This window comes from Nelusetta ayraudi, unplaced genomic scaffold (assembly GCF_046127955.1).
Source record: "Nelusetta ayraudi isolate G7.1 ecotype Tasmania unplaced genomic scaffold, CSIRO-AGI_Nayr_v1 ptg000048l, whole genome shotgun sequence".
In the NCBI taxonomy this organism is placed as follows: domain Eukaryota; kingdom Metazoa; phylum Chordata; class Actinopteri; order Tetraodontiformes; family Monacanthidae; genus Nelusetta; species Nelusetta ayraudi.
In genome coordinates, this window is record NW_027466098.1 from 5397638 (window position 1) to 5425000 (window position 27363).

Below are 27363 nucleotides of genomic sequence, written 5' to 3' on the forward strand. Positions count from 1 at the left end.
AGCTAACACCTGATTTACGATCTGTTTGTTAGTAACACACCATTCCTTTTAACCCAACCTGGCCAACACTCCATTTTGGCACACTTTCCATCTCTCTCTATCTTCCTCTCTCTCTCACACACACACACTCTCTCTCTCTCTCTCTCTCTCTCTTTCCCACTCACCCACACACACGCATACCATTATGTATTTTACAGCACCCTCAATAAAGAGCTTAGGTCAGTTAGCCTCGTGGCAGTAAAGACTAATTGAATTAAATTAAACCAGGCATTAACATCTTAAATGCACAGGTAACCCAGAAACAGAGACTTGAAGGATCATAACATTATACCTGTGTGTGTGTGTGTGTGTGTGTGTGTGTGTGTGTGTGTGTGTGTGTATGTGTGTGTGTGTGTGTGTGTGTGTTGGTACGGCGCTCGCTTTCTCCATTTCGCCTTTGCCGTCAAAAAGTGCTAACAGCGTAAGATCAGTGGCCATGTGCCTGTGTGTCGCATGGAAATAATGCGGGCATTGTTCTGTCCCGCGAGATGACTTGATGGGTGTCAGGAGTCAAAATCCGCTTCGTGTTGCAAGCGCGACGAATCAGTTATGTGGTGCTGCGCAGCTTCACTTCAAGTTTTTTTTTTTTTTATGAGGAAAAGTTGAAATGTGGTGCACCACGTCTGGAATAAAAGTGTTGAAATGGCCAGAAGCATTTTTAAGGCTAGTGATTGGGAAATGTTTGGCGCTCGGTCTCGAGGACATGGGGGGGATAAGTTGCAGTTCCAGGATTGCAAGAGGAGATGGCCCCGCCCTTCACAGACACACACAGACACAAACGAAAAGACTTTCCAGAGAGAACAGGCGAGTCTGCAGGTGTGACACAGGCCAGTCCTTGCGGTGCCGAATTCCGAAGACGGTGAATTGTCAGCATGTGCAGCCTTTTGCTGTATATTCTTGTGAGGACATATCATTGATGAACTCAGTTTTTAGAGATGCCGAGCAGAGGAACATGTAGCTTCCAGTCCAGTCAAATATCAATCCGGTGCCCATACTGACTCTCCGATCGATTGACATTTGGATCGGCCTGTCCTCCACCGGAGTGAAACTATTTACAAATCGTACTTCTCTTCAATGGCAGCTCACCTGGTTCAGCATCGACACCCAGCAGCGACATATAATGAAGACAGCGGCAAACACTCAGACACATTCGCCACCACTTCCGCGGTGAGATTTTCAACTGAGCTTCGCAGTCCTCCGCTCAGTGGAAAAACAGAACCTCCTACGAATGGATCAATGAATGAATTGACTCACGCAGTTCACCGAACAGCAAGTGATTGTTGGCCGGCTAAAATCAACACGTCCCCGTAACACCGGCAGGTTCTTTTTTTTTCCCGTTTAAGGCTATCAGTGGCGGCCTTCAAATACCCATATTGGTCAAAGCCGGGTCTGATAAACCTAAAGCCCTTCCTAACCTCCTGCCAAGCTCTTATCATCCAGGAAAGCCACCGCTGTCAAAACCTTTGATCTGCCCGGCTCACCGGCTTTTCGGGGAGCAGACTACCGTGTTTGTGCGCGCGCGTGCGTGTGTTCACACGTGTGTTTGTGTGCGTGTGTAGGTGCAAGTGTGTGCGTGCACCTCAAGGGCCTGGCAGATCTCAGCTCCTCTCCGAGCCCAGTGACAGGTGCTAATGCTGGGGCGAAAGGCTGCACGGGCCTCCACGCTCCCTGCTGTGATAACGCTGACAGACCCCGACCCCACCCCCAATGCACACACACACACACACACACACACACACACACACACACACACACACATGCTCTCTCGTTCAAACACAGTGGCTTTGCTTCCTGATAAACTTCACTTCAGAAGCCAGCCGTGTGTGTGTGTGTGTGTGTGTGTGTGTGTGTGTTTTGGATTGATTTTTTTTTCCCTGACGGCTTCCTCTTTAGCTTTGTCAGTGTGTGTGGTGTTTTTCCTTGCGTGTGTTTTGGTGAGCGACCCCTGTGTTTGGCCCGAGAGGTGATTTAATGTTATGTTCTGCACAGTTTTTGATTTAATGCTGAAGAACAGGATATGCGCGTGTGTGTGTGTGTGTGTGTGTGTGTGTGTGTGTGTGTGTGTGTGTGTGTGTGTGTGTGTGTGTGTGTGCGCGTGCGTGTGTGTGTGTGTGTGTGTGTGTGTAGTGAAAATGAAATTGTGTAGCATTCAAAGCCCATCTGGACAAGACAGCTTAGTGTTAGAGAGTGAAGTGTGGCCCTTTGCTATTAAAGGCGCAACCCGCTAAAACCCACAGCCGACCTTTTGGCAGAGGTTTAACCTGCCTACATATTTTAAAATTTCATCAAAAAGGGACCTCTTCAAAGCTTTCCACCGGTAGGATGAGAGAGCTTGGAGCACAAACTGGCCAGGCGGGCAGGCGGGCAGGTGGGCAGGCAGACCCGGCGAGATTCAATTCATAATTGATGTTTTTTTCACTCGAGCCACAATCGAAATACTTCCACACATTTGTCCTGTTGCCTCTGCCTCCGCCAGCCTCAAAAACTCATGTCCATGTGCGCTTCCTGCGCTCGCAGAGTGCAAACACAGACACTCACCCAGACACAGACGGCGCACATGGCCGCTCGTCTTTTCCAGGAAAAGAGGATCTTTTCTGTCCTGGTCCTTCACTTTTTCCTTTGATGTCGTCCTGTGTGTCTTCTCACTGGGGTTTCACTGATACCCACAAGACCACTCCAGCAGCATTCCTGTGCGCGCATGTGTGCAGTATGCGAGACACAGGCGCAACACATAAAGTGACTGCGAGGCCGAGGCTTCCTGCTTCCCTCTCACGTGTTTCTGTATTCAGCGTTTTTCATTTTGCAGTGATTCTTCAATTGAACGGCTCTCGTCGTGTTCCAGTGAAGTCTGAAGACAAGAACACCCCCCCCACACACACACACACACACACACACACACACACACACACACACACACACACTCTCCTCTCTTCAGTGACCTCTGGTAAAACCATTATACTGCCAAACTACCTGCACAAGACTGTGAATGAGCCTTTGTAAAGTAACAAACCGTTGGCGCAAGAATAAGTTACATCACAAAAACATGTCGGGCCGTCAACGTTAGGCCGATTAAGAAGGCATGTGAAAGTTTACTTTGGATGGCCGGAGTATTAAGGTCACCGAGTTTGGGATCAAAAGTGCTCTTTTAAAGCAGCGGTTTGGCGACGGTTTAAGATTCTTCAAGGTCACAAGGTGGCGACGCCCAAAACTGCAGAAGCTCTGATCAATCGTCAGAGGTGGTAGTTAATGAAGTACAAGTACTTTGTTACTGTACTTCAGTAGATTTTTCAGGTATATTTACTTTATATTTCTTTTTCTGGCAACTTGTTACTTTTACTCCTCGCATTTGTACAAAAAATATCTGTACTTTCTGCTTTTCAATAATACTACTACTAATAATAATAATAATAATAATAATAATAATAATAACTTGGATTTATATCGCGCTTTTCATAACCCAAAGAAAATTGGAAAAACATGCTTGTCACTTTTGTGTTTAAAAGTCTTGAAAAGATTCAATAATTAATATAATTATAGTTGTCAGAAATAATGTTGGAAAAATAAAAATGTGGAAAATAAAAGTACATTTCAGAACCTGTACTTTCTCACTTTACTTCAACAGAGTATTTTTACACGAGTATCCATAATTATACGTCAGTACAAGATGACGATTCCTTTTCCGCCTCTGTGAATCCGTACTTTCCAATAAATAAGACTTTTCCACTGAAAAATATCAAGGTCATTTAAAAGTACTTGTTTTATGTTTTCCTACTCACAGGGAATTAAAATCTATCCTGAAATAGTAGTCGATAATAGTAGATATTTCCCATGGATTGTGCCGTTGTTTGAGTGTATTGTCTGGCATCTGTGATCAGTAAGTCACGTGACCTTTCCACCGCACATCGTGTTCTCATCGCACCTCCCGACACAACCCTCTGAAAGTTCTGCACTTTCAAAGCTGAGGCTCGGGTCGGAAGGCTGGCGGTGTGACGACACAGCGGTTTGCAAACCCGGCTAACCCCAACATGTCAGGGATTTCTAAATAGTTACGCACTCGGCAACGCCACAACAAAGAGTTCCTTACAGATCCATCGCGCATTTATCTGTCCGCCAATGAATTCCTACGGGCGTCTTGAGTGTTTCCTCGTGGATTCGATTCACATGTGTTGCCCCCCTGTTGACCCCCGGGGGCGTCTCGCAGTGGAAGGGCCCCGAGCGGTGTTTACAAAAGTTGTTTGCCTGCGCCATTCCGATTCAAGTCACTTCCGCCGCGCCACTGTCTGGGCGTAAACAAGGAGGGGAGATGCTGACATGTGGGATCGAAACGATGAAACAGCGATAAGCGGAAACTGGAGCCGTGAGGTCATGTGTTTTCCTAGCTGCTTTTTTTTTTTTTCTCTCTCTTCTTCCTTCCAGCGTGAGCCGTAACGGTAGCATTCCGCTGCGAACATCGCCGGCTAATCGTCCCGCTTCTCCCTCTACCACCTCTGAGCGCTTGGCAGGCACGGCGACCACGCCAAATTAACACGCTAATAGAATAAACCAGTTTGCTTTAGCGTCTGCATGCCTGTTTGCTTGGCTGCCCTGTAACACACAGGCATGCGCGAGCATACACACACACACACACACACAGGCCACGGGCACGCACGCACGCGCGCGCGCGCACACTGAAGCAGGTTGCAGACTCTCTGGCTCCAAAGCACAAGATCTCTCTGATTGCCAAAATTACAGCAGACAGAAAGGAGAACAGATTAAGGTGCAGTGTAGGTCTGTGCAGATTCGCTTTGACAGGCATGAAGATTGTGTTTTGCTTACAAGTTGTTTGCGGTGTGTGCGTGTGCGTGCGTGCGTGCGTGTGCGTGTGTGTGTGTGTGTGTGTGCGTGCGTGCGTGCGTCGTACTGCTGAGCAACCTGCCGGATGCCACCAGAACTCGCATGTCGCCAGTTCATTTAACCACCAGCTCCTCGCCACCGCTAACACTTTTCACCGCTACCGCTAGCAGCTCCGTGCTCATGTTGTTCCTACGCCCCGCCCCCGCACACACAACAATCTGAAGCTTGAAATGTTGAACATTGTTTTCACTTTCAAGGCAACACGTGTCGCAACAAGACGGAAGACATGCATAATATTTGCTAAAAGCAAACCAGAGAGGTTGCCTAAAGAAATGTGCGCTTTAACGTGATGTCATTTAGACGTCTCGCTGACACACACACACACACACACACACACACACACACACACACACACACACACGTGGAGATCTGCTCAACCCCCACCGAAAAAAGCTCTGCTTTTTTTTTTTTACCATGTGCAAACACTGCAGAAAATAAATCCTTTCAAGCAACGTCAACTTTTCAGACAACTGTATCCTCCCGCTGTATTGATGTATTTGCACTGGCACACTTTCAATTAACAATCGCTCCTGCTTGCAGGTCCCTTTGACGGACGCGGCGTGACCCTGCTGGAAGTGTGCGGCAGCTGGCCAGAAAGCTTCGGCGTCCCGAGGCACATTGTTGGTTCTGCAGACACCAGTGACGAAGGCCTTCGAGAGAGACTGGCCGACGCCATGTCCGAGTCCCCGTCCAGGGACATAGTTGGATCAGCTACAGGTCAGTGGGGAGCAGAGAGCGAGCTAATACCAAAGTACATGAATCCAAGTGCTAGCGGACGCCTAGAGGAAAAATAGCTCGCAATCCCAGGGCGGCCTGAACAAAAAAAAAAAAGAAAAAACACACCACTTTTAAATCCTTTTAAGTTCAATGAACGTACATCATCTCATTGTCTATACTGAGATTTGCACACCAGTTGTTAGAGATGAAGAGCATCCGACCTGGATAAGAATGGTGTAGTGTATGAGCCAGTTATAACACGTGACCAGAGCTCACATAACACTCACGTTATGTCAGCACCGCTCCTCTCATCATTTCAAAACAACCACTGTACTGTCCATTGGTGCATTTGGTCAAATCAACACATGGTTCCTTCCATACAGTCACAGCACGGTCGCCTGCCTGTCCAACAGTTTAAAGGCATTTTCCAGACTCAAACTGTCCCATGTAGGCTCACGTCAACACCGCTGACAGTTTTCAATATGCCTGCTTTGTTATCAAGGTATAATCAGTTTAAACATTTCCACATACACACCCATTCAACTTCACACGCCACGTATTAGACTCACTTTTTTAACACGTTCGTCCATCACTTGATAAAATCCTTCCATTTGGAGAAGTTAGTGCATTGCCAGCTTGCAGTATTTACATTCTAGACAATGAACTTCTTACAGCGCAAGTCAACATAGTTGTATGGTTTTAGATTTTCAATAGTGCTGGAGCTGTTTGGTTTTGCTAGTGATATGCTTCACACACAACCACCCTGGGACAACAAGTATTGTCATATTATTAACTTTGTGAAATTAAATAGAACTTTATCTGTCAAGCTCTGGACGGACGTTTTTTAAAGGCGACTCAAATGGAAAAAGGTTGAAGCTGAATTGTGGTGTGTGCGGTGTGGATGGAAGGACACTTGGCTCATATCTAAATAATAAAGCAAACAATTTGAAAACTTCCTGTGATGTTCATGTGACACAGAGTAGACAGAGAAAATAGCCAGGAATTGTTCAGTCGTGAAACAGGAAACACTTCCACATTCCTACACTGCTGTGTTTCTCCATGCCTTTTTACCTTGCCAATAAAATGCATACACAATCATCCCTATACTGAATTGAGCCATAAAGTTGAAGGAACCGTAATTGCAACCACACCTTACAAAAAAAAAAAACCCTATCCAGCAAAATCAGGAGATTCATTTATCAGATGTGTTGCAGAATTGTTGTCTTTGCTGGTGTTAAAGACGTGCAACACACATCCTGAAAACACAATAAACCAACAACCCCCCCGCCCCAAAAAAAAAAGGCTTTGCGTATCGTTGGATCAATGAATGGGGAATCAAACTACCGGCCGCGATCCGCCGTCCCTGGCTTTTGTTTGAATGTTTGATGAATGTAATTGCATGTGCTGAGTCCACCTGAGTGTCCTGGTAGGCAGCGCCACTTCCTCGCCCTGTCGTTGGCCAGCCTGGCGCTGCTGCTGCTGATGGATGAGGCCACCGCTACCAGGATGGTCTGGCTGTCTGGAGTGTGTGTGTGTGTGTGTGTGTGCGTGCGTGTGTGCGTGCGTGTGTGTGTGCGTGTGTGTGTTTTCTGCACATTTTGCCACTTCAGCACATGCCTTAGCCTGACGTCGAGGCTTTCAGCGCGCATGTGTGTGTGTGTGTGTGTGTGTGTGTGTGTGTGTGTGTGTGTGTGTGTGTGCAAGCGTCCGTACATTTGCATGCTGTTTTGCCGCTCATACGCAGCAGACATGCCTTTGGCCCTGACGGTCCAAATGGTTAACTCGTTTAGGAAGCGGCAGTGACCCTCCCCTCCCCCCCCACCCCAATCCTCCCCCGCCACCCCCACCCACCCCCATATGAACAAGAGTTCCTTTGATTGTGTCCGGGAGGGGGAGGGGGGGTTGCAGGGTGTTGCGGTAGGGGCGGGGGAGGGGTTGGGGGGGAGGCTAATGGGTTTAGCATCGACGAGGCCCCCCCCCCCCACCCACCCCTGCCTTGACCATCTCCAGCCACGTCCATGCCCCCCCCCAAACCCCCCCTCCTCTTCCTCCTCTCTGTCTTAACCTTATTTGTCCCCCCCCCCTCCCTCTCTTCCCATCTCGCGCTCTCCCTCTCTCTCCTCATCAGTCTTTTTTACCGACCCCCCCAAGCCCCCCCCACCTCCCGTCCAGCCCACGCCGCCTCATTAGATTAGATGTAGGAGACGCACGGACACTAGTAGTCAGTCGCCTCCTGTTCCTGCCCCCCCCCCTCCCCTCCCCCTCCGCCGCCCCTTTAATGCAACACAAAATTCATTACTGATCGCATTACATCAAAATACACCCGTGACACACACACACACACACACACACGCACTCCTGCGCCTTCAGTCGCGCCGAGGACGCGGTCCCACACGGAGAACGTGATGGACTCGCTGGTTCCTCCGTCCATTCAGTGGGACAGAGAGGCTTCAGTCCCGGCAGGCTAATCTAATATCACTGCACTTCTGCGCCGCAGTGTGGAGGAAAACACTCCCGTGTCCCCTGGAAGCAGCACGGCCACATGTTATTATTCTCATTTACTTTACTGACTTTTGTTTATTTATTTATTTATATATTTATTTATTTTTGATGAGAAAATCCTGTTGTTGTTGTTGTTGTTGTTGTTGTTTCTTAACCCGAAATTGTCGCTAAAAACTATTTGCGGCGTGTAAAGAGGAGCCCGGCTGAAAACCGCTGACAGGAGTCTCTTTAAGAGAAGGCTCTCCAACTGAACAACACAACACAACAAGTGTCTCTATGACCCGTGGCACCAGCGTCTTTATTTTCCACACAGTTATGGTTCCGCTGTTGCATGTGAACAATACACGTACGCCAATTTTTGCATCGGAATAATCTCATAATCTTATATGACATCGTCGTCTTTTTGGGAGTGCAAAGCACAAAACTGAAGAAGTGCTCATCAACTGACCAACCCGTGGAAAATGACCTCTGAAGACGGAGGCTGACTATTGTACCCTGCTCGTGCCCTGGCTGCAACCGGTGGTTACTTCAATCATCCTCGCCTCTCCGTGGTCTTTGCCTATTCTGACCTTTGACCCCTGATGTCAGATGATTTTTGTCCACGCAGCTCGCTGGGTGTTTTCTCTTCTGGGAACCCTTCTCTGCAAACCCCGGAGACGGTTGCGAGTGAAAATCCCAGTGGATGAGCAGTCTCAGTGGAGCGCGTCTGGCACCAAACCGCCGTGCTGTGTTCAAAAGTCACTGAAATCCCCCCCCCCCTTTCTTCCTCACTCTGATGCAAAGCTTTGGAGCTCAGCTAGCTGTCTTCACCACGTCTTCTGTTCGAGTCGCTGCCATCTGACTGGCCGATTAGCTGTTTGTGCCAACCAGCTACTGAACGTCCTACCTAATAAAGTGGCCACTGAGTGTAAATTGCATGAGAAATCTTTTCATGCAATATAAATGATATAGTTGCGTTCAAGTTGTCGCTGGGGTTCTTTCTGCTCCAAAAACTGACCTGAGCTCCATTTGTCGCTCAACAACAAACCTTTAAAAAAAAAGAATAAATACGTATGAAATGAAGACTGACGAGAGGCCGAGATGTGAGAGCCCAATCAAAGTCAGTCTGGAGTTCGCACAGTAAGTTATTCTGGGCCAGCAGGCGTTACATTTAGTCATTTGTTTTGATTTACTGCGGCGTTCTTCTGCGGCGCTGCGAAGCTTAATGTTAAAAACATCTCTCTGTGGCGCTGACTTTGAAGATCCTATTTCCTGTGGCTTTCTGACTGGAACGAGGCGGCACTTGACATGTCTTCCCATCCACATGCGAGCCACACATGATAAACTTCCCCCCTGGGTTGCAGCGAGAGACGGCCAGTTTGCGAATCCGGTGAATTATTTACAGTTGCCGGGGCCGTCCTCAAATATGCACACTTTCAGCGGAGCAGAGAGAGTCGGCCTGCGCATGGGTGTTTTTAGAGGCTCTCCTCGTCCCCGTGTGTGTGTGTGTGTGTGTGTGTGTGTGTGTGCTAGCGTGAGACTGAGATGGGCAGAGGCAGATGGTATCTTGCTCAGTGTCACTGTTTGCTGGGAGCTTTAGCCCCTTCGCTAAGGAAACGGACAACAGAGCGAAGCAGCCGGCATAAAACCTTGAGCTGAGCCTGACACACACACACGCACGCACGCACGCACGCACGCACGCACACACACACCATCGCCGTACCTGATCACACGCACCCCTAACTTATTTCTGTTTAGAAATGATGGATTTATTCTCTCTCCAAACCATTAAAACCCTCCAATCGGTGCCCAGCATCCCATGGTTTCCAATCCGCGCTTCTTTTGTCCAGTTTTCCTGTTGGATTTTAATGAACATCGAGGAAACAAGATGGAAACGTAGTGACGTGTGGAGGGGACGGGGTAGGAAAAGAAAAAAAAAAAGACATTCTTCTTCCGCCGTGTTTGTCCACTCGGCACACTCTGAGGGTCTCAGGAATGCTTACTGATGTAACAAATCAACAACTCTGACATTCTCCTTCAGCACACACACACACACACACACACACACACACACGCTCACACACACACACGCTCACACACACACGCTCACACACACTCTCACAGATTTGCCGAGGAAAACAAAGGCTCCAGTCAGGGCAACGGGGCTCTCACGCCAAGGCCGAGACCCAGCGTCGCCAGCTCAGAGGGCAGGTGACACTCACATAGAGAGATGGACAGAGTGACAGATGGAGAGAGAGAGGGAGGAGAGAGAGGGAGTAAGAGAGAGAGAGAGCGCGAGAGCAAGGGGGAGAGTCGCCGACGATTAAAACACACTGGGGCCGAAATTAGATTTGGCTTCAATGATATAATGTTGCTAACAAGGTTTGGCTTATTGGTGGCTGCCCAACATAAATTCCATTGAAGCCATATGGAGAACGGAGCCGAGCGACCCGGTGCATCTCAGCCCAGAGCCGCTCCAGCTCCAGGGGAACAATGAGGCTTTCTATGTCCGTTTACTCGCATCATGTCATCTCACAATATGACTGTGCACTGGGGGTTGTTTTTTTTCTCTCTTTTTTTCTTTTCACTTTTCTTTTCTTCCCCTCGGTGCTGAGTGCACCGTGTCACCGTGCGTCAGTGGACCTTTCCGAGGAAAGAGACCTAATGGACGCCAGCGTCCGGCTTCCCTCTTTAACCCCCGTCCGTCCGAACTAGAATCAGATTGATGGAAAGTTAATCGGATAGCCAGCAGATGGATACGTGGTTTTTAGTCGTATTCTCCGCTTTTCTAATTCTGGCGGGGGTGGGGTTGGTATATACAACTGAAAAAAAAAAAATCATATCAATCAATTCCAGCAATTGTGGCAAAGCAGATATGAATGTGAAAGCCGACTGTCAAAGCAAAGAAGAAAAACTGGAAATAAAAAGTAAACGCATCTTCATCAAGCTTTGGCAGTGCTTTCATTCCCATTAACCTCCCAATAATCTTAAAGGAGTCTCAAGTCATTCTGAATTCTCAGTGATATCTATGAGGTTATTCTTTTTATGGCTGTCAATTCGCAGTTCGAAATGAATCATTGGAACATTATTGGTCTTTGAAAATTGTTGTCATTGCTGCAGAATTTGAAAAGCCAAAATGATTTCACCTCATTGCTTTTGTTTTTCCGTATGGAAAATCAATCGTTTGCCTCTGATATACTGCGAAAAGCCTGTGCACATTATCACATCTGAAAATTTGACTAATTTCTAAGGAAGTTGGGTCAACATCAGTATGCTGGTGGCGTTTCGATGGAATGTGCAACCATTCTTACATGGACTCTCCACTCTATCTCTAGAGCTATCTGTGACTCACAGTACCGTCACAGTTCTGGGAAACGAGGCTGGTTAATGTTATTCAGCTAATATTCTGTACTCCTGGTGCGAACAGTGCCCGAATTGTGTTGTTTTTTTCCCCCCCCTGTGTTTGGTAGCGTTCACTTGATGAATGAGTTAAGGGTGCAACAGACCACCCACAACTACAGGGTCCCAACCAGCTCGGTTTGTTGGATTCTACCTTAAAGAAAGTAGTGACAACAGTTATCATAATAGCACTAACAATGTGAAAATGCCAAGAGAGGCCTTGCTTTGCTCTGCTGGATGTCTCAATTCCAACAGCCAACACAAATATTTGGTGGAGTTTAGTCACCACCAAAAATGTTTGGAGCTGATCCTCTTTCTGTGTGTGTGTGTGTGTGTGTGCGTGCGTGTGCGTGTGTGTGTGTATTGTGTATGCCGGCTGTCCCGCTAGCACGCCTAGGCTAATGTGTTTGCGCGTCTGTTTGCGTGTGAACCACTTCACTGTTGTTGATATTTAAGCTGCTAATGTAAACGTGTGTACATGCGCTTGATTACTGCGAACGTGTCAGCAATGTGCGTGTGCGGGCTTATACCTTTCACATACGTGTAAACGTGCCGGCGTGGATGGATGGGTTCCTCTCGAACGCAGCGCCGCGTACGCGCACGTCCACGTGGAGATGCAAATATCGGTAAGCACGAACAGTTTAAACACTCTGTGTGAAAGGCCAAATCTTGAAGAGAACGCTGCTGTCTGCTTTCCCCTCTCTCTCAAGCCCATTTACTAATCAATAGGCCCCGCTGCAGCAGACAGCTCTGGGCCTTAATAGCAGGCTATTTTCCCATTTGGAACAAGTGCTCTTTTTCCATTTGATGAATATGCACTGCATATTGCCATAACCTATCTGATATAATGCTTTATTGTTTTAATGCCACTGGCAACAGCTGAGAGTGAGTAATCTACCGTACGCATCTAGCTAGCCTAGCGTTGGGCTCCTGACTGGAAAAATGCAATACATCAGTCATTACTGTTACTCATTCCTGCAACGCTGTAATGGCTCTGACGTCCCAGCGGGCAGTAATTGGTTCATCGACTTATTTTTTTTTTTTTTATGCAGACGGCCAAAATCTGCAGTTTGTATTTAAAACCTACTGGAGTTTTTTTTTTTTTTTTCTTCGTGAAACTGTTATTTTCAATGCTAAACCTCTTTGGGAGTGATCCAAACGCTGTAAGTGATGAGGTTCTTCACCCCAGAACGTGAAACACTTTGACTGTTTTTAGCAATAGTACTCTCGACTTGTTAAAAGTATCACTTTGACAATTTATTGATATTATGGCCAATGAATTTTCTTTGAACAGAAATGTTTGGATTCTACTCCATCCGACCTAAGTGCACAAAGGGCCTGTTTGTGGAGTGGCTGTCTCTGATTCACATCAGCTATTAAACCTACAGCCATAACGTGTCTTAATACCTTGAGGTGCCTCGCAGTCTCGTCGCGCTGTCTTCGACACGCAACGATTGAGGCTGCCAGTCACGCCACGAGGTGTTTGTAATGCCCTCTTAGATACGGATAAGTTCTGATGATGCAGTGTATTTGGAGTGCGTGTCATCATCAAAACTCGGAAGAGTAGTTTTTTTCACAGTTTGCTCTTTTTGCGCCATTTCGAATCTGAATAGCCCTTTTGACATTATTGCAAATGTTTGCAGCTGTGAAAAAAAAAAGGAGCGTGTGCACTGTTTTGGCGTCCAGACAACTTGGAAACAGTGAGAGGCAGAGTAAGAAAGGCTCACCTGTTAAAAGCCCCCAAACTAGCTACTCTTCATCAGTTTTCATTACCCAGACCAATCACACCCAAAAGTGCAGAATGATTCATTGCACCATGGCGTGACTGCTATAGACCTGTGATTTCACAGCTGCTGTGGGGGAAAATAAAGGAAAACAGCTTGGATTTTTGTGATTGTGTTTTTGAGCAATACACACTCACAGCCTAGACTTTATGTTGGCAATCGCAGTGGTTAAAATGAGCATCGGTCTGCATCTTTAACAAGCAGAATAATCACAGGCACGCTGCTCGACTAATTTGGACAAGTGTTTACAACCCGCACACAGACGCGCCTGGTTATCTGAAATGAAAGCACAGTCTTTTTTTTCACCGAGAGCTTTCCTGGAAATGCAAAAGTACAGAGTGGTGTCGCGGCAAAAAAAACAGTCGGCTTTTGTGTTTGTTTAGGGAAAAGGGAGGGAGCACATAAAACTTATTTTCAGATGCATTTGCCACTGTAAAGAAGGACTTCTTTGTCCTCGTGTGCACCAATCCGCTACGCAAGAACACCGAACTGATCGAAAACCATTCTGTGATGGAAAAAGGAACGCATCTGCATTCAGACTGAAGGTTTTGCTGCAATCAGCTGAGCTGAGACGGAATGCGCATGGAGAAGGAAAAAAAAAAACGACCACTGCAGTAGCTCAAAGTAAGCTTTCAACATGGGCCAATTAGCTTCTTTCATCACTTTATAATAAAACAGCAGATTTGTGTCATTGAGCTCGCGGCTAGCCACGAAAGAAAATACATTTTTCGATCGCAAACCTACATTGAATGGGCCCTTTAGAGTTTTACATTCATATAAACGACTCCATAGAAAACTTCATTAATTGGTCCGTTAAAGGAAACACGGGGCCTAGACTGCACGCTTGTTCAGACAGCTGGCCGACTTAATGGGTCGCACAATACATCCTGTATTTGAATTGGCCGCACACTCCATTCACACAGAGTTGTGCTATTATCCTCTCCGAGCGCCTGCTCCCTTTCGCTATTCAGCCTTGTTTTAGTTCTCTGATACCTATCGCTAGAGCAACAAAGCAGCGGCGGGCGACGGGGTGTTCAGACTCGGAGGTCCTCCTGTTGCTATCAATCAGAGCCGACGTCTGCTGGCTTCACCTCGCCGCAGGACCCATTACGGCACGCTCGACCAACGCGAACCCGGCCGCCAGTTCGCCCGTACATCCAAGTCCACGGAGGCCATGAGCGCACAACCCTACCGCGGCCGTCGCGCAAAACCACGGTGAAAGAGGCGTCACTGAGAATGTCAAGGTTGCCTCGTCAGTCATTTCGGCAGCCTGTCCATAAGTTCCCTGCCAACATATGCTCGTTGTTTGATGTGGATCACGTTCGGAGTCGGTTGCCCCGAACTTGAAATAGCTCAGCTGGCCAGAGGCGAGTTCGGTTGTGGTTTCCGCAAGCTCTTTTCCAATCCGTGTCGTTCTGCGCCGAAACACAGATGGTTAGCATCTCCATGTGCCACACATGCAAACACAAACACACCCTTCCAAAAATTTGTCCCTACAAAAAAAAAGTCTCTTATATTCTGTGGTGAAAACCATTTTCACGCAGATTCTGATAACGTGAGTGGCTTCACTACTGAAGAGGTTGATATCGGGAGGTCCTCATGGGTCGGAGGACCAACACCATAGCACCTAATTGTCCAGATCCATCGTCAAACGTATCGTAAGATGTGACTGTTAAACATGAAAGTGTGTAAAGTAATGATTGAGCATTACCTTTCACTACATTGTATTATCTAAAATGTAGCGTTTTAAGTTGGGCAAACAGACTCAGTCATCGTTTAAATGTCACATGTACCAAATTGACAATAAGCGTTTTCCTGCTTTGGTCATTTTCAGTTACTCAGCAGCTTCTACGGCAGCTTTACTGCTTGTCGTCTTCCTTGTGAAGTGCCAAGTTCCTTGGCAGACTCCAATCAGGAAGCTCAAAAGTCCAACAAGAAATATTGTTTTGTATTTTGACTTTTGGGGATTGTCACTGTTAAAGTGCCGACACACAATTTTCTTGTTGTGTTCACTTTGAATATCCTCTAGTCTCTGTCTGAGCAAGCACCTTACGCGCCACACACACACACACACACATTTCACCTTGAGTTTTGCTCGAGTGGCTTTTCTTTCAGCCCCTGTGGTTTTTACTCCAACAGGTAGACATGAATTTACGGGCTGTCGACGAGTGAGGGTCAGCCGGTGGGGCTCAAAGAGGAGACGTTACAGTGTCTGACCGCATCTGCTTCTGGCTTTCGCGATTTGTTTCTCAAAAGTTCAGGTTCTCAACATACCAGTGTAGTTTGTCATGGACTCCAGGTCCTGTCAGTGCATCCGGAAAGCTGCCTGGTCATACAGTGGAACAGACAGGCCACGTGAAAGTATGGCTGTGTCCGAAATACGCCTACTCACTGCGACAGTGCACTACTTCGAGGCTACGCCGTTTTGTGGTGGTGTGCGAATCCTGAGTGAACATAGGTCTTCACTATATAGTGCGCTCAATGTATCCCACAATGCATCACTAAAAGTAGTGTACGGCCGATGGTCACCAACCCAGCAATATGTCCAATCATTCATTGTGCAGGAGTTTTGGTCACTGACTCATTTCTGCATTGAACTCCGTTATTACCATCTTCATGAAAAAAAATCTTCCGGATTGTTCTAAGAACATTACTAGTGCACAAAAATCAGGATGTGCTAAAGCACATTATGGGATGGCTTTGGCAGTTGTTGCCTTGAGTGTGATTTTAGAGAATGCTTCAAAATTGCTATGAAAAACATTTCTTAAACAAAGCTTTGTATTATGATCACACTTGGTTGTGTGTATTTTCGGCTTCTTAAAACCACGTCCAGTGTGTTCACACAGAATTGTGCACACTTGGAATTCTATTCACTTTTAATTGGACTTTGGAAACGGTTTTCAATAAACAATCAAATGTTTCCACACTCGTTCAGTAAAATCTTGACTGATCTTTGTTCAGAATATTCAAGATAATCATTTCATAAAACCGGTGATAATGCAGTTCAATGCAGAAATGAGACATGTGACCCCAAACAGTTAGTGTCATTAATATATTCAATTATTCATTCATTTATTACAACCTGCCAACGGGAGATTTGGATAAATGTGACCGCAATTAACGGCGCCAATAGTTGCGTCTTAGCTAAGCGCACTATACGCAGTACGTGGCTACATAGAATTCCCCATACAGGAAACACGGAGTCAGGAACAAGTGAGTGATTTCGGACACAGCCGAGAACTTCCCCGAGCACTCACTCACTCAAGCCACTCACCGCCTTAACGCTCCTATTGATAGAAACGTGGCAAGTCTTTAGCTGATACCGCAACCCGCATGCACGTATGGATATTGTGCAGGGTGATAGTGCGACTATGATCTTAATAGCCGCCTTAATGCACAGGCCGGAGTGCTGAAGCGCGGGGGGGGCGGGCGCACGCCAACACGCACCAACACACAGCAACACACAGCATTTGGATACTTGACTAACCCGGGACTGTTAGTTAATCATTTTGTGACGTCGCCAGAGGGCTGCCTCGTCCCCTCGCCTCCGCCACACTGAGCCACGAGAGGAAGAAAGGAAGGAAGGAAGAAAGGGAGAGGCGAGAGAGAGCAAATGAGTGCACCATCTCCCTGAAAGCTTTTCTAGCGCTGGCGTGACAGACAGAAAGAACAAACGCGGCGGAGGACAAGGAGGAAGAGGGAGGAAGAGGGAGGAGTGGAAGGAGGAGGAGGAGGAGGAGGAGGGTGGAAAAGACGGAGTGAAAAGGACGGAGGAGGGCGAGGGGGCCGGAGAGCGTGGCGCCGGGAGAAGGGACGAGCGCGAGTGTGTGAAAGCAGAGTGTGGTCATTATATCTGCCCTTCAGCCCCCCCCCCCCTACCCCACCCCACGATCCCCCAGCTCCTGACTCCTCCCCCCACTAGCACCACCACCCAACACCCAACCCCACCCACGCCCCTCCCCCTCCTCTGTCTGTCTCTCCCTCCGCGTTGTTGGCGGGGCGAGGCTTTGAGCGTAACGTGCAGCGACAGTGTGAGACGATGAAGAATAATTCCTGCATTCAGAGCCGCCGCCGCCGCGGCTAGCTCCTCCCACCCCTCAACCCCTCCCCCGCCCCCCAGTCCCTCCTCATCCTCCGCTCTCAGCTCCACTGACAAGTCAGGCCTGGGTATCATTGTATCATTCATCCTCAGCGCAGCCTCCGCCACTCTGCCTCGTTTTGCCCCAGAGGGGAAGTGTGAAGGGCGTGCGCGCGCAGCGCAACTGCGGGCGACACGCACGTCCGCTCGCGTCCCCTGTCACTCCGCGTATCGGTGCCTTTCTGCTGAGAGGAGGGTGGGTGTGGGGTTGGAGGGGGTGGGGGGGTGGGGTTAGGTGGGGTGGCTCTAGCCAACTGTAAATGGGCTTTTGTGAAGTTTTTTTGGAGGCTTGCACTTAACGGCTCGCTCAAGGGAGGCACGCACACACACACACACACACACACGCGCGCGCGCACGCACGCACGCGCGCGCACGTGCACGCGCGCAAGCGGCTGCAAGGGTTGGCAGGAAAGGAGGGCAAGTGAGAGCACAGAGCAGGGCCAGAGAATTAGGACGGCGGAGAGAAAGAGGAGATGGCCAGAGTGGTGGGAAGCACTAGTGTTTCTTTTTTTTCTTTTATTTTTTTTTTTTGAGGCCCGGCTCTCGTGTCTGTTTTGGCTGCGTGGAGCAGCGAGAGGAGCCGCGGACGCACTTTGTGGGAAAAGTATCAGAAATGGGCTCATGGCTGAGGGCGGTCGTCCACTTCGCCCCGTCCGCTCGGCAACCGCGCAGAGGAGACAACTTGTTGTCCCCCTCCAGGCCGCCTTCTGTGGCTCCGCCCAACCTCTGTGGCTCCGCCCACCTTCTGTGGCTCCGCCACTCCAAAAATCACCAAATTTTGCACACAGGTCAGAACTGCTGAAAAAAGTTTTTCTATTGAAGAACCGCATCAATCTGCTCAATAGCGCCCCCTACACAGACCGAAACACAAGAATGGCCATAGCGCCCGCTAGGAAGGTCATAGACACATGGGACAAAGACCCACGTGTTCCTTGGATACAGACCTACATTTCCCATGCTCTGACCTTTGACCCCGACAAACCGGAAGTGAGAGATTTGCCTCCGGGGCAAACGCCGTCACTCGGGGCCGCGTCCTCTCGACTCGACCGACGGCGAGTGCTTGTACAATGGTGGGGAAAAAAATTATTTTTCAGTAACACGCGTGATGTGATTTGGTTGAGACAAAGTGATTTTCCACCCGCAACCCACTCACTCCCTCCTGTTGCATCCAGGGCAACAACAATTATTTTTGCTTTGTTTGTTGTTAACAAACAAAAAAATGAATTTGTGTTAAGGTCGTCGAACCGTACATTTTTTTTTTTTATCGCGATTAATCTCTGAAATTCCACAGTTAACTGTGGCTAATCACATTTTGATTTGCATTTTTCAAATTCTGGGATTTTTCCTTCTCTGCAGCAATTCTTACCACAGTGGCTTAATTAGGAATGAGATGAACACAAAGAAAGGATTTCCTTTTAGATTTTTTGGTCGTATTATTTCTATTTCTAAAACATGACCTCTGTCATGGATCCTGCTGAGCCCAAATATGTCAGGTTTTATTCTGATTGCAATTAACGTGTTAACGCTGACACGCCCCCTAATTTGTTTGTGTCTGTCTGATACAGAAAAAGATTCCGCAAATATTCCGTGATAAAATTTGAGGTTGTGTCAAATTGAAGAATCAATTTGCCACCACTTCACATGTGGTGCTACGACATTTGGAATTAATTAGAAATCACAATTTCAGATTCTGAGAACGCGTTCCAGGTGTCGAGCCTCAAACTTTGTGCGCCGTCAAATTCATCTCAGGTTTCGTTTGTAACGCACCTAAAAGCTTGTTTGTCAACCCAGCAGTGTCTCGAGTGGCTTCCACTGCCGTCAGGTTCAATAGGACCAAGTACAAGTGAGAACATTGAGGGCTGTAGAAACACTAGCATGCGTTCCGCCCAGCAAGAAAGAGAGAGAAAACAAAACGTGAGGTCAGGCCCGATTCTGTGAAGCGGTTGCCGTTTTCAAGACTGCTTTGAAACTGTCACTTGTCGTTTCCTGAAACCGATGTAGCGGGATCGTATCTGAGGCCAAACTGAAACCTCAACTTCCTGCTTATGTTATAGGTCGACGCTGCGTTACAACAAAAAAAAAAAGAGAAAGAAATTGACACAGAAAACCTGCAACGCCGCGCTCGCCTTTGCGTCCTGGAAGCGAGTGGAAGTGTTTATTTTGCAAATGGCTTCCTTGAGCGACGACGCTTCGAGTAAACGCTGCCGTGCGGGCGAACCCGTCTGTCGGTGACGTCAGCTGAGATGACTGAGCGCTGAGCCCTGGAAATAGAAGAAACGTCCAGGAGGGGGGGAACCTCCGCCGACGCCGCCGCACGTCTCGCAGCAACGCCGACGGTATCGCACTCGTCGTACAAATAAACATCGCGGGGAACATATGTACCCTGGCTCAGCCAACACCTCGGCTGTTTGAGTCCTCACACGCCGTAAAAGATGAGGTGTAACGCGCGTGTATAAACACATTGTGCTCTCACCCGGCCTCGCTGACTCGCATGTATACACACTAAATACCCACACACACACACACACACACACACACACACACACACACACACACTCGTTTCCTAACATGACCCGGCTTGCCTTGTGCAAATCAATAAAATATGGCAATATGAATAAGAGATAGGATACATAATGGAGAGGCGGCAGAGCTGCGCCAGCTATTTAGAACACCAGAGTTTCCCATCAACACCGTTCCACCAATCACAGGCTTCCGTTTGTATACAGTATGTTACACGGTTTGAAAGCACAGACCGGTCACGAGGTTAGTCTGGGGACAATTTAGTGGTAAAGCCGCAGTTGTTTCAGTCCATTAAAATAAGGAAACTAACAAAGCAGCTTCACTAAAACTGGCAAGATTGAACGGTTGGTCTTGTACACATGGTGAAATATTGTTTCTGATTTATAGGATCTTATTTTATCATTTATTCGTTTTTTTTGTTTGTTTGTTCTGGACTCCGGTAGTCCAGTCGTAGACTATTATCCAAATAAAGATAAGCTCCCTGGATGTCCATAAATCATCACATCTGGCCTGCACTTAAACCCAAAACCTTTGATTCTGGTTTTCTTCTAAACTTGGTGCTTTTCAGCACTTTTGGCAGATTTGGAACAGGACAAAAATGTTGGTTGGTCCGTACGCACTTCACTGTCATTGCATGTTGCCGACGATCCCGGCTTGGAAAGCAGCATCTTGGGTTAACAGCTTGAAAACAACGTAAAAACAATCGCCTCATAACCCCATGAATAATGAAGTGTGGTGTGAGGTCGTCTCAGTGGACTGAACACACACCTGGTTGGGGATGTTTTCAACCTCTTTGAAGAAGAATCACTGCCTCCAGGGATATTAGTACTGTATTGGTATTAATTTGACTTTTTGAGTAGACGCACTAGGTCAAAGGAAGAAGCGATGCTTCTCAGTGAATCAGATAGAAAGCACGGCTGAAGTCAACGCCGCGCGATATGCGGCCTTCACTCAACCTTATGGATATTCTCAGTCGTGAAATCTGAAGCGTCGGCTTGAATGGAGTTATTTACCAGGCCCGGCATGAGAAAATCGAGCATCACAAAACAAACACTGTGGAACAGTTTGTATGAATGAGCTGAGCTATGTTCCTCCGCTTAAGTTGCCCCTGTCAAGCAGCTGACTATCACATTTTCCGAGGTCATCCTCCGCATCATGGGATAAACAATCGCAGAGTCGCCCGCGGCCGCTCGGCAGAGGGCCACGTTTCAATTAATTTGCTGCTCTGCCCTGTTATGAACGCATTGTGTTATTCCTGTGTCTGCGCAGCTTGAGTTGCCCCCTCATGGAGGCATGCGCCGCACGTAGGACATCGGACAGATAACCGAGGCTGTTCGAATTGCATTCTTCTAACATATTTCGAATTAGCGTAAATCAGAATAATTGAAGTCATGTAAGTCATGTAAAGGCAAAAAAGAAACAGCCATATGTGGTTTGCGATGAATATGGCGTGTCCTAAATTTTGTGGCTCACGTCCATCTATTCATCTTCTGTGCCAGCGTTGCCCTGCACCCAGGGGACATCTGTGAGCCACATTATACATATAATTATGACATAATAGCGGGGAGAAAAAGGAGAAGAACTGTCAGTGGCAGTAAACCAGACACAACATCATCATTTTCAGGAACATGCATTCATAAAATCTATCGTTTTTCTTCATTTTAGGGCAAAAATTCATTGTAAACTCGTCTTGAAATAAAAAAAAAACAAAAAACAACAACAAATGGTGTTTTAGTGTGTTACTGCTACCGTTTGACGACGTTAGTTCACCGCGTGGCGCAATGAGCGCGGACGCCCTGGTGACATGTGACCGTAGTTCCTGGCAGGAATCAAAGGAGGGAACGCCGACGTTACACGGTACACATCGAAACCACTCAACTGCCACAATGCCCACATCCGAGGCTGAGTGCATAATTGAGCAGCTATAAGTGTCTGCCCTGCGCGCCATGGAAGACCAGCTCGACCGCAAGCCCAGCGCTGCCGTGAACTCATGCGAACTGATACGATGAGGGGGGGAGCGGGCGGGGGGCCGGGGGGGGGCACCTGCTGTGCGTCGGGAGAAACATGCGACGCCGCGTGTCCGAGATGAAAGCTCGGCAAACGTGATCGCGCCACATTAGGGCAATTTGAGCGAGCTTCCGAAGAGCTTCCGAAGAGCTTCCGCCTCGCGCCGGTGCCATGGAGACGGCGGCTTCTCGCCCTTCGTCCGCACGGGGGGGAAAGCGAGACGAGGAGGATTGAGTCGTTCAGAAATTGACCTCAAGAGCCCGGCGGCCTCCTTGCACAGGCTGAGGGGACAATTACACAAGATGGGCCCAAAAGCCTCTTTTCAGTTTAATTGCAGCTGCTGATGGGGGTCGTACTGTTGGGGCGATGCGGTAACAGTGTGCTTGTGCTGGACAAGCTGCTTCACATTTGCTTTGACACAAATGGCTTCACGATATCACAGATGTTTTCAGCATTTGCACATCTGCATTACAATTAAAACATGCCAAAATAGTTCATGGGTGACATCCTTATCAGTGGTAGGAACTATGCAATGAACAGTCTCGTGTATAATTACCACGACAGTTACTTTATATCATTACACTGACATTATAAAAGGGTGCAAAAAGCTTCTTTTCCAGATTTAGAAAGTTTTCCACTTGGATGGAAATTATTCGATGTGTAATGTAAAGTTATTGTCTAAATGAATAAAGTTATTTTGAATGACTCGCAAGCAGGGTTTTTTTTTTGCATTTGAGAGCATGCGGCCGTAGGATTTTGCTACACTGGAATCAAATACATATCTTCACTTGTGTGAAGTCACTATCGCCACCATTGACATGTGACACGCGATAAGCAGAAAAGTGGATGGATTTCATTTTAGATGCCTTGAGATGCGTCTTGTTCTAAGGATCCCATACAGCCAAGGGCGCATTCACACAGGAAACCGTATTTAAGGCTCCCGCATGTGGTCCAGATACTCAGTTGTGTTGTTTACAAGCTATATAAAACACTTACTGGTTACAGGACGCTGTTAAAGAGCATCTAAAACCCACTGTTATCGTTCCTCATTCTAATCTTCCCACTGGTTGAAGGTCACGACTGGCCACCAGGCTGCTCACGATTTCTCACCAGGCTCATGTGGATGTTGTCCTCCTCGCTGTGACCCAGTGTGAGAAGTGACGGCACCAATGACGTCACTTCTTGCGCTCTCATTATTTCCTGTGTGATGTGTCGGTTGGTTTTCTTATGCTTCCGTCCTTTTGCTGGATGCTTCCTCGAGGGTTTATTGAGAGGTCGTTTTTGTTGTTGTTGTTGTTGTTTTCATAATGTAAAGGGGTCGCGACCTCTCCAGTCTTGACCTGGGAGTGCCCTGCGTCGCAGAAAGGAAGTCATGACTCTGAAAGGGCTAACGTCACATTTGAAAGCGGACCTTTTCCGGACAAGCCCGCTGCTTATTGAGACCCAAGAACGATAAAATTGTCCCTTTCAAAAAAAAAAACTGCTTTTCTACTGTGCACAAAGCAAACCCGTATGAATCCGTATGCCACGGAGGCCACTTTTTGTGCGCCACTCAAATGGCTCCTTCCCTTTGTACCGACCCGCTGAACTTTGTCCCCTCTGACCCCTTGGTGACACTTTACATCAGCTGGACGTGCACATTATGAGAATCCCAACGTCAAACCGGGCGTAAGTGCTTACAATAACAGCGATGCTGCGCCCAGCAGAGTGTGTGGCTCTGTGCCACTGTGGCTACAATTAGATAGCCGCCTTTGAACAGCATCACATCTCCACAACCAGGTCAGAAGGGCAGCGATTGAAATACACTAAGAATAGTGTGTCATGACAATGACTCAAGTACATCTGCGCTGAAAATGTGCTTTGCATTTCTTCGCGATGCAAAAACACACAGTGCTATGTGAGTTGCCTCATGTCCTGTGCTGTAGCAATTCATTATTTTCTCCTTCTCCATATTTCCCTTTTTAAAATGGGCCTTTTTCACCTCTTTGTTTTTTGACCGACTTCTTCTTTTCTCGTTCTTTTCGTGTTTCTTCCGTTTCCAAGGTGACACACAGGATGAGACAATATGCTCAGCTGAGCATTCATAAAGCTCTCTAATAATTCATTATAAATTCATTTGGACACCTGCATTGATTGATTGATTTCATTTATTCAACCCCCTCCCCCAGTAATACAGATTTGCCTTCTGTAAAATATTTTTGTTTTTTGTTTTAGGGTTGTGGTGAAGGCTCAAACTGTACCACTGTTAGTTTTATGCACAATACAGATGATGAAGTATCTGGAAAATCAATATTTTCATGCATTGATAAGGTCAGAGTTGCACCACTCATCACTGTCCCTGACACTGATTGTCTGGCTAATAGAATATATGATACAAATGTTGAGTGGTGTGTCTGTCTAGTGTGTCTGTTAAGTCGTGATGTATCATTGGCCCCGAAAGTAGGTCAGCAGCTTCAATACTGAACTGATTTGCAGATCTCTGCAGGTTCTATTAGCTGTAGGAGTCCATGAATACATTGCAGTGCACTGGTAATAAATATAATTCGTGTATTTATTTGTGTCCAGCACACACACACACACACACACACACACACACACACACACACGGCGTTCAGCGGCCGTCTTCCCTGGCCTGTATTTGTGCGTTGCTGCCGGGCCGATCAGATGTGTGATGTGATGCTGAGCGACAGCCTCCTGACGCTGTGCTGTCCATCAGCCTCCTCGGCGGACACCAACACCAGCAACCTCTTTCAGCTGAGAGCAGCCCTCCTGTCTCAAGCTATCGTAACAATGGCCGCGCGGCGCGCTTGTCCGGTGACATCAGAGTGCGAGTGTGTGCGAGTGTGTGTGTGTGTGTGAGAGAGAGAGAGAGAGACAAGGCCCGAGCATTCAGGTTAGAACATGTCAATCGTCCACCGTTTGGTCCAAGAGAGCTTAGTAAGGAGAAATATTCAAACATGCTTGCAGACGATGTTTCAAGCACTTTTTTTTTTTTTTTTTTTTTTTAACGCAAAAAAAACCTTCCTATTCGTAGCAGATGTAAAGAAAAATAACGTAGCGCAGCAAGTTTATTTTGGATCTCCTCTTCAAATGTCCTTTGTTTCCATGAGTTTGTGCTCTAGATGAAGGATCTAAAACATTCTCTTGTTGCAGGTGCATCACTTCAGTGACTTGGCTTGCATTAAAAGAATTGTGTTTTTAGGAGGCCTCCAGCCTCCAGAATGTAATAAAACAGCTAAAGTGGAACAAGCTTTTTCTGGATCTCAGAATTATTTTCTCAGAGTGCCATAAGAATTCAATGCATTTTTGGGAATTTTTTTGGGAGAATTGAGAAAATTGCTGATGAAATGATGCAAATCGTGGCATAATATTCTTCAAGATTCACTTCACCCGTGTTTTCTTGTTGTGATATTTGTCCTTTCGGTGAACTGCAATAGTAAAGCTTCGGCTCGCGTTAGTTTTCCTGAATTGACCTTTCTAAATGTAAAAATGGACTAAAGATTAAAGAAAAAAAATGATGAGCAGTGCCATGCTTTTTCACTGCTTGTATCTCTAACTTAACAAAAATTTTTTTTTTTTTAAAAATCAAGGCTAATCTGCAGCTACATCATCTGAAGACACTTGGCCATAGTCACACAACTTGCACCCATATTTTGTATTTACGCTGCTTTGGTTTAAAGAAAAAAAAAAAAAAGGAGCCAGGATCTGTTCTTACTCTCCTTTGACATGCATATGAGTGGTCTGGCTGTAAAAGCAGTTCCATACTGTGCCGGGCGGCGAGGCGGCTGTCAGTCTGCTCCGAGTAAGTAGCCAGTCAAATCCCGGGTTACTGCTAAGGTTTTCATTAAAGGCCTAATTCAAAGCGGGCCACATAGAGTGTCCGGAGTGTCCCGGCCTGTTGTTGGCACCCCTTGTAACACACTCTAATGAGCAGCCGCTGGGAAAAGCTGCGGTCAAGCCCGGCGCGGAGCGAGCGCAGTCCAGAATATATGGCCAGAGAAGAGCGAGAGAAAGTCCCCACTCAAGAGTCGGAGTGAGGCCCATGAATCACTTACTTTCTTTTTCATTTGTTCCTTAATCACGCAACCTGTTGACTGTTTTGATTCATTGAACCAGCTGCCGGCTGCGTGTTTTTTTTTAGCCCTCAGAGTTCAAGCATGAGGTCGTCACGCATTCTTACGGCCTCTCGTGGCACCGGGGCCGGACTCTGTTTTTAGTGAGCCGTGTTCATGGAAAGGTGTTCCGAGCATCGTCGTGACTTTGTGATTAGTCGGGGGTGGAAGCGTTTGAGGACTAAATGGCTCGTCAGTCAAGATGTTGGTCATTTTAGGGCGGCGGCGTTTGGGCTTAGCTGGGCCTGTTGGAGTGAAGCTCAGGCCACATGGTTGTGTCTGAACCAGACCTCTGTAGGGTTAAGGTAGCTTCACCAGAACTCGGCAACCTTTGGTTTTGTTTTCGTTGTTGACTTTTTTTAGAATATTTCACTTTCAAACTTTCTTTTTGCTACTTTTTTCATTTCTGCTTGGGCTATTTTGAACACTTTGGACACTGACCCAGCTCCCACCTGGCCTTATGAATTCATTCATCTTCAAACTTAACGTTAAACTCCCTTCATTATTTGTTTTGTTGTTGTTTATTTTTGTTTGTTTGTTTGTTTGTCAAGCGACCTTGGGATCCTTGAAAGGCGCCATATAAATGGAAGTTATTGTTAGTAGTGGCAGTATTTACATTTCGAACTAAAGAACTTCTTCTGAGAGTCGACGAAGCTAAAATCGACTCGAAAATCTTCGTTAGCTGGCGTGATTGGTTTCGCAGGCTGGAGCTGAAGATGCAAAGTGACATGAGTCACATGTAAGTGTCCGTGACTACTTCTTGGAATCCAACTGGGGTGGGGATGGCACTTTATTTCTAGATCTTTGATAACGAAATACCGAAACGAGCAATTTGAAAACTCTCGGTCATTCATGTGAGGCCCAAGTTCACACGAAAAAATGAAGAAAAAAAAAAAAAAAAGGGTCCAAAGTGAAATATCCTTTTAAAAACCTCACCCTGCGCCGTTTAACCAAAGCTGAATTATTGAGTATGGGAGCATTGCCACACACACACACACACACACACACACACACAGGCTGCAGTTGAAGTGCCAAGTCACATGAAGTGGTCGATCTGGCCAGATTAGCCAACACCGTTTCTATCCCAATCCGGCTCTGCTTGCAGGATCCCAAACGATTTCCTGTCGCCTCGCAAGCATCACTGGTGACAACAGTAAGTGGTGAGACTGGTGACGGCCGTCCCCGTTGACCGTAGTAAGTCATCCATGTTCGGCCATCCAGTCTGCGGACGCCTCCATTTAAACCCATCGCTTCTCCTCCCCCCCGTTCATGT

General features: G+C 47.2%; 1 protein-coding gene across 7 annotated transcripts in view; it reads left to right on the forward strand.

The window, feature by feature from the left end:
• Positions 1 to 27363, forward strand: part of bcas3 (BCAS3 microtubule associated cell migration factor) — a 294364-nt gene that overhangs the window by 255470 nt on the left and 11531 nt on the right. For all 7 annotated transcript variants that reach the window (XR_012928166.1, XR_012928167.1, XR_012928168.1 and 4 more), the window contains one exon: positions 5473 to 5649. Coding sequence is in view for 3 of the 7 variants with exons in the window: in XM_076035853.1 (XP_075891968.1) it covers positions 5473 to 5649 (177 nt within the window). In the remaining 4 variants the exon portion in view is untranslated. The remainder of the gene's footprint in view (positions 1 to 5472; positions 5650 to 27363) is intronic.